At 37.8% G+C, this 8,584-nt stretch overlaps 1 protein-coding gene across 1 annotated transcript; it reads left to right on the top strand.

Moving 5' to 3' along the window:
* LOC107606843 lies at positions 7,491–8,375 on the top strand. Its single transcript, XM_016308857.1, has one exon. The coding sequence runs from the start codon at positions 7,491–7,493 to the stop codon at positions 8,373–8,375; it is 885 nt and encodes a 294-aa protein (XP_016164343.1).

Raw genomic sequence — 8,584 nt, 5'->3', positions numbered from 1 at the left:
TCTGACTCGGGTCATTAAGTTAAAACCAGCCAGAGCATATATACATATATACATGAGAAACCCAAAATACTATTTACAGAACCTGTTTCTCCAAGTCAACCTCTAAGAGGGATAAAACAAAATATACATATATAGTGGAGATATACGAGTATCTATATATACATCAAAACCAAAATAGAGTCCCAAAACACAAAAGTTCTTCGCTTTCAGAAGCTCCCAGTATGCCTCAACGAGGTGCCTCATGTCCTGCATTTGAAAACCACAAAATATGTATGGGGTGAGAACCGGAGGTTCTCAACATGGTAACGGTGCCCACATAACTAATATGTAAAGACCCAGAAAAGTCAAAGGCGATCCTAGAACTTCCGACAATAGATTCAAACTTAAAACTAAAATTGAAAACCATAAATAGGGTAAGGTATTTAAAGATTATTGATTCTATCTCAATTCTAACTTAACCCCTAAAATCTTCGCCTTTCCTCCAATCCTCTGAAACACCGGTGGAACTCCCTTCGTCACTCCTCCTCCTCCAGATAAGGGACATCTCAATTACACAGACAAACAATGCATACAAAGAAAACACATGTAGTTTACAGATACAGCAAACAGAACATATAGTAGTTAAGCATGAATATCAATTACGCAAACCCAATAATGCAAACCAAAGCAAACAGACGTATGCATATGATGTATGTCTGCCCTATGACTGATGAGTCTCATCTGTCAGTTATCAAATCAACCCGACATGTCCGGCTGCTAAACCCTGGACAGTCCCCCATGCGCACATCCCCAAAAGTCTATGCATAGCTTTTTCTCAATCATAAATGAATTCAACTCGTTGGGGGAATTTTCGGGGTGTTAAAGTGTCCGGCCACATCTTGCGACATAGGGTCAACAGTGTATCAGGTCTCAACTTGGAGCAAGTGGTGGCAAGCCACTGCATCCACCCAGGAAAACCTGTATCTCAGATAGTTTGAAGTGCATAAGCCACATATTCGTCAATATCAATTATCATATCAATACACATCATGAAATCAATCATCAATCACAGCATATATTCATCACAGCACTTCCTTACTCATCATTATCCACTTTACCTCTTTCTTCACTAACAAGTTATCTTTTTTAGCAGTCCTAACCGTACTCCACTACCCAAAATTCACCTACCAGGCTTTAAACAAGAGTTACAAAGGTTTTGAAAGCTAGAGGAATGGTTTAAAAAGCAAAAATTCATATTTCAAAAAAAAAAGGGGTTCGCATACGTGGCACCCTGCTCGCGTACTCAGGAAGCAATTATGGACACTTTCGCGTATGCGTCATTAGTCCGCATACGTGAGCCCCTCAAACCGAGAGTGTTTCCCGCGTCACGTGCCATATGGCCGCGTACACAACCGTGAAAAATCCCACTTCCACGTACGTGCCAAACTGCCGTGTACGCGGAGCCTTTGGACAGTGCCCAATGGCTGCGTCGTGTGTCCCCTCGCGTACGCGTGCATAGCAGAAGATGAAAAAGCTGCTATGTCCAGAATTCCTGTTTTGCACACCAAACTTTGAACGTGCATAACTTTTTCGTTTTAAAATATTTTTCATCTGTTCTTTGAACGGTGTAAACCTCTCGGACCAAATTTTCATTCTAGATAAGTTTGATAAAAATCGAAGGTATAAAGGCCGAATTATTCCCCACCAAAGTTGGTCAAAAATTAAGTTTTTCTCAAAAATTACCAAACCTCAACTTTCAAAATATTTCAATCTCAAACCCTTTAAAACTTACCAAATCCGCATAAACCAGATTCAATCATTCTTCAACACTCCTCATTTACTCCACAATACACTAATTCATAATTGTAATCACTTTACTCAATAATTCATACTAAGACAACATCATACAAAATCATCAACTTATATACCTATACATCATCAAGCACCACAAAAATGCATTATTTCTCCCCCATCAACTTTCTCATGCCAAAAATCATCAACCCAACCATTCCAGACCAATTTGACATAATATGCACCAATACATGATTCAACCTATCCTAAGTCATCTAGCCTAAATTTTCACAACACATTATATTTTAATTACGAGAAACCGAAACCATACCTTGGCCGGTTCCTCCTAATGCCCGGAACACCTCATAATTTAGCATTTTCCAAGCTTTCAAGACTCCAAAATCTCACTAAACATACCTTCTAGCCACCAAAGTTCAATCCAAGCTCCACTTTCTCAATCTTGACTACCACCAAATAACCAATTTCAATATAACATCAAAATTATCACTATAATCAATATGGAGTTCACTAATTCAACATTACACAAAACGGTTTGAGGGTGCTTACCGGACTCACAGCTCAAGTGAGCTAGACCCGACAATACCCGCAAGTTAATTCGACCTAAATATTGAAATTACACAAATTTTAACATAATTGTTCATTGAATTTCAAATTTTAGGGGATGAGAAGCTGAGAAAGAGAATGAGGCTTACCTATGAAATTGTTCCGATGGGTTCGTAGAACTTGATGCGGTGGTCGTGTGGCCACAAACGGTGTGGCGATTGGAGCTTCGGTTGGGCCATGGGGGAGCTTCGGAGCTTCGGTGCATTCATATTAATCCTTCCTCCTCCCCTTTTCTTTGTGCAACGTGAATAGCTTATGAGGGAGGAAGAAGATGCTGAGTTCATTTTGTTTAATGAGGCTTGGGTTGGGCCATGGGCCTGGTTCGGGCTCCGTTCGTTCGATTCGGCCCAATTTTGGGCCAAATTCTTTAAAATTAGTGTCAAAATTTATATTTTAATTAATTCTACCTCATTAAACTATAAAATTCTATTTTTTTAATTTCTTTAATTAATAATTAATTTGTTAACTAATTATTCGTTAATTATGCGGAGTTTACAGAAGGAGAAATATATAATTAAATGGCTAGAAGAAGGTGACAAAAACACTCGCTTCTTCTATCAAAAATTCAAAACAAAAAATCAAAGGAATAAGATTTGGAGGCTAGTTGAAAGGAGTAGAGGAATGGCAACAACTAATTCGGCCATAGCAGCAGTGGCTGAAGATTATTATAGAAAGATTTTCTTCTCTTCCATCCAAGCAGACCCGAAACCCTTCTTGGCTGACTTTGAGCCAAAGGTTACAGCTTCTATGAACCGGAGGCTTTATAGACTAGTCTCTATGGAAGAGGTCAAGAGAGCAACTTTTAGCATCTACCCCCAAAGCGCTCCAAGGAAAGATGGAATGACAGCAAAGTTTTTTCAATTTTTCTGGGGAGTAGTAGGAGGGGATGTGTTCAGAGCAGTTAACATCTTCTTTGATGGAGGCCACATACTAAAAGGTTTCAACTACACAAATATTTGTCTCATTCCCAAAATACCTGATGCGAATAACATAACCCAGGTTAGACCAATTAGCTCGTCTACAGTTTTTTATTAAATCATATCTAAAATCCTAGTGCACCAGCTGCAAAGTTGTATGAATATCTTAACTAGCCCTAATCAGAGCGTCTTTCTTAAGGGAAGGCTTATTTATGATAACATTTTGATTGGGCATGAATGTATGCACTATCTGAAAAACAAAAAGACAGGTCTCCAAACTGAAATGGCAATCAACTTAGACATGAGCAAGGTTTATGACCAAGTAGAGTGGAAGTTTTTGTGGTTCATTTTGGAGAAGCTTGGTTTTGGGACTAGATAGATTAACTCGATACGAGAATTGATCACAACTATTTTTTATTCTGTTGTTGTGGAAGGTCAACCATATGATTTTTTTAAACGAACTAGAGGTATCTAACAAGGAAACCCTCTATCCCCATATCTTTTCCTTTTCTTTGCAGAAGGTCTTTCCTTCTTGCTACACAAGATGAAACAAAACAGGGATATTCAATGATTATAGATTAGCAGACGATGCCCTACTATCAATCACCTCCTTTTTGCTGACGACTCCGTTCTTTTCTACAAAGCGTCTGGTGAGTCATGCGACGGAATTCTCGACCTATTGTCTGAATATGAATGCTTTAGTGGTCAAAAGGTCAATATAGAAAAATCAGTAATCTTCTTTAGCAACAATACTTCCAACACGATTAGGATTTCACTGGCAGCTCGGCTGAATATATCACATATTGGCGTGCATGATAAGTACTTAGGCCTCCCTTATATCATCAATAAATCCAAAAAAGCTACTTTCAACTCAATCAAGGAAAGGGTACAAAAGAATCTTATGGGTTGAAAACATAATGTTCTATCTAACGCGGGAAAACATGTTCTCATCAAAGCAGTTGGCAAAGCTATTCCTATTTATACACTGTCCTGTTTTAGACTTCCAAATACTATCTTGTCTGAAATTCATAGCATGTTCACTCAGTTTTAGTGGGGGAAGCAGGGGACAAAGAGACGTATGGTCTGAGTTAGTTGGGATAAGATGACGCGGAGCAAAAAAGAAGAGCGCTTGGTTTGAAGGACCTACGTGATCAGAACCTAGCGCTATTGGAAAACAATTTTGGAGACTAGCTACGCAATCTAATTTTCTACTGAGCAGAATGTTAAAGGGAAAATATTTCAGGTATAGAAATGCACTAACAGCAGAAGTTGGAAGCTTACCTTCTTGGGGATGGTGTAGTACTCTGGAAGGCTGTTGAGTTGTAGAGAAAGGCTTGAACTGGAAAGTACGTGGTGGTTGCGATATCAAAGTTTTTAGGGATCCCTGGCTGCCACCACCTTTCTCTTTTTGCATTAATTGGACTCAATCTATCCAGTCTCAGAATCACTCGGTCTTTTGGGTGAAAGGACTCATGCTTAACCCACGAACATGGCACCAGAACTTGATTCATAGTCTTTTTCCTCCTAAAATTGCAAACAAAATATTGGCTGTTAATCCTGCAGGTAAAAAAGATGAATTACAATGGTGCCTCAACAAGACAAACAAATATGATGTAGCATTGGGATATAACATATCTTACCATTTTTACTATGTTTCAGTTGATTATTGTCCGGACATAATGAGAAATCCCCAACTCTGGTCCTAACTTTGAGAACTTAAAATCTACCTTTTTTCCTAGAAGGCGTTCTACGAAGCCCTACCGGTGATGATCAATCTCAATGTAAGGTTTTCTTCCACAAACCCAGAATGTTCTCGCTGCTATAATGGTTGTGAATCAATCAACCATTTTATGATATCTTGTTCGGAGACAAGAAGAGTCTGAAAAAAAAAAGCTCTCTGCTCAGCTACCTCCCTTCTCAATTATGCACTCAATTTCATTAATAGTGACTGAGGTTGAAGGAGAATGTGGTGCAACAAAGGACAGAAAAAACAAACTCAGGTTCACAGCTCTTATTGTTGACAAAATTGGTTGGCTAGGAACCTTTAGGTGTTTGAACAGAAGAATGTGCCATTGAAAGAGACATTGGAGGCAGCTTTGAAGCTTTTCCACTCCTTCAGACAAAATGGAACAAGCATACTACCCTAACTTTTCGGCACTTTCCCTTTTCTTATTAGCAAGCTTATGTTTAATAAACTATCACTTATGTGATTTTCTTGGAATACCTCCATCTGCTCCTTTTGCTTTTGTCCTGAATTTGAATTATTTATATTCTCTTCACTGTTGTCTTTGGTAAAAAAGAAAATAATAATATGCTATTCATGACAATTAAATTTTAAAATTTCAGACAAACATGAAAAATAAAGACAATTTACTTAAATAAAATAATTAAAATTTATATTTATGCAAATACAACAATCTCAATCTTATTACACGTCTATCCTATTTCATTTTTATGTATACCGCAGTTGTTAACTATAATTTATTATTTGGCCATAAACGGTGAGACCCCTACCACAGCTTATGAAGAGCAGCATTTGTACATATCGATTTATGAAGCCCAACATTTATACATAAAACGTGATACGCAGAGACGGATTCCATTCTCTAATATTTGAGTTTTTGATTTGAGAGGATTTGAGAGAGAATCACTTGGCATCGATATTCTGACAAGTTGGAGTCATGGAAGAACAAAATCGTTTGTACCGATTGAACGACATTGCTCACATGGCTGGAAACATCAATGAAGAGGTTAGTTGTTTATAGGTTGTTCTCTTTATATGTTAGTTGTTTGCTGTTTCGTTGATATGTTATGTCACTTTGATGTGTGGTTTTGGTATTTTTATAAAGAATTTGAAGATGTTAGTGATTTATCTCTTAAAATTTGATTAATACCAAATTAATTTTTTAGTTAATTGATGTGTTAGACTTTTATCTGTAAAGTATGTAGTTTATAAATAGTTTAGGTGTTAGTGATTATCTGATAAAATTTGATTAGTACCAGTTTAATTTTTTTGTTAATTAATGTGTTAGTCTTTTGTTTTTGAATTATTTATTTTTATAAATAATTTATGTATTAGTAATTTATCCGTTAAAATTAATTAGTATTGAATTAATTTTTTAGTTAATTGATATGTTAGACTTTTATCTGTGAAGTATTTAATTTATAAATAATTTAAATGTTAGTGATCTATCTATTAAAATTTGATTAGAACGAATTTAGTTTTTTTTTTCCGTAATTCATGTGTTACTCTTTTAATTGTGAGTTATTAATTTATAAATAATTCAGATGTTAGTCTTTTTTTTCTAATAGATACCAATTTAATTTTTTGTGCATGCATGTATTCGTCTTTTATCTGTTAATTATTTATTTTAAAAATAATTAAAGTATTAATCTTTGATCTGACAATGTTTTCGATAACTAAACAAATATACTTAAGAGTTTTTTGTTCTCTTTTATTTTAATGAATTTTCTAAAGCAATACACTAATACTAAAAAACTATCCTCCTCACTAGACAATGTGAAAATGATTCTCTTTTTGACAATTATCTTCAATTTGTATATATAGAGTTTACAACTTTCACAGATGGTAATAGAAGTCTCGTAGTTTATGTACAAATACTGCTCTTCATAAACTATGGTAGGAATTTTGCTATTTATATCTAGATGCTACTCTTTATAAATCGCAATAGAAATTTTGTGGTTTATAGTCAAATGATAAACCGTTATTAGCCAACTCAATTTACATAAAAATAAAATAAGACAGGCATATAATAAGTTATAGGGCAATTTACGCATCTAAATTGTTTGACCCCCAATATTACGCAAATACATTGTTTTCAAATTCAATACGCAAATGCATTGTTTCACTATTTTATGTAAACCGCTACTGGCATTAGCGGTTTACGTGTGTGAGTGTGTGAGTGTAAACCGCTGCTGCCAGCAGCGGTTTACGTGCGTGTGTGTGTGAGTGTAAACCGCTACTGGCAGCAGCGGTTTACGTGCGTGTGTGTGTGTAAACCGCTACTGGCAGTAGCAGTTTACGTGTGTGTGTGTGTGTGTGTGTGTGTGTGTGTAAACCGCTACTGCCAGTAGCGGTTTACGTGTGATGGGCTGAATGGGGCTGCCTATATAAACCATAGAGGGGCCAAATGTGGAGAGGTAGAGTGTTATTCACAAATGGAGGGGGAGGATAGTTTGGCTCTGGTTCACTGCTCTGGAAAAATTCAAAAGAGCAAAAGGCACGGTGTAAAATTCACAGATAGAGAACCACTTAGTGTTTTTATCCGATCGTCGAATACGTTGGCCAAGATTAAGCAAAGCATATTACGAAAGCTCGGTACATGTGGGACGAAGTGGGTAAAAAAATTATTTTACAAGATTCCCATTGACGTTGTCTCAACTGGTGTGCGATATGAGACCTTCGTGATCGGGTCGGATGAAGACTTGCAGGTCTTGTTTCACTGCAGGCGCAGTTTTCCGGAGGTGAGGATAACTGAGCTGTTTGCGAAGTTGGAAGATAGTGTGGATAGCTCGGGAGCATCGGCACCTAATCCTCAGTCGACCCCAGCTGGTGGTGCACCAACATCGATGCCTGTGGTAGCAGTGGCCGTTCCGAATGCGGAGCCCGAACGTGCTGGGGCTGTTCATGCATATATTGGTCATGTTATTCCTGATTTTGAATGCGATGCCGGACCGGATCGAGTTGAGAATGCACTGTTTGACGATGATTTAGATGTGGAGCCTGTCGATATTGGTGGGGATAGTGATGATGATATTCCAAGAGGTGGACGTTCAGCCCATGGAGGTTCCGGTTCTGCAACACAAGAGTACCCTCCCCACCTCTCTTCTTTGAACTTGGAAGTCGTCGGCCAACAGCAGAATGTAGATGCAACATTCGATGGGCAGGGCATGCATGATGGGACACCTATGACTGAATTTCAGATTGGCCAATCTTTCCAGAGTAAAGAGGAAGCCGTGTTGAGTGTAAAAGATTACAGTATTCGGCGTAGATTTGAGTACAAGGTTATGGAGTCCGACAATCTGAAATACCAAGGAAGATGAAGAGTTTGGTAACGGGTGCACGTGGTTGATTCGGATAGTCATGCGGAAAAAGAAGAGCACATGGGAAGTTAGGAGGTACAACGGTCCGCACACGTGTATGGCCACATCGATATCAAGCGACCACAAGCAGCTTGATTATCATGTGATTTGTGCGAGAATCTATCCGTTGGTTCGAGCTGATGCGTCGGTGTCGATCAAGGTGTTGCAAG

The sequence above is a fragment of the Arachis ipaensis genome, chromosome B07 (assembly GCF_000816755.2).
Source record: "Arachis ipaensis cultivar K30076 chromosome B07, Araip1.1, whole genome shotgun sequence".
Lineage (NCBI taxonomy): Eukaryota > Viridiplantae > Streptophyta > Magnoliopsida > Fabales > Fabaceae > Arachis > Arachis ipaensis.
Note: the sequence above shows the minus strand (reverse complement) of the source record. Positions and strands in the feature narration are given on the sequence as shown.

What these genes read in the sequence shown, in the direction of transcription:
- LOC107606843 (XM_016308857.1), top strand. Translation starts at nt 7,491, where the DNA reads ATGGAGGGGGAGGATAGTTTGGCTCTGGTTCACTGCTCTGGAAAAATT.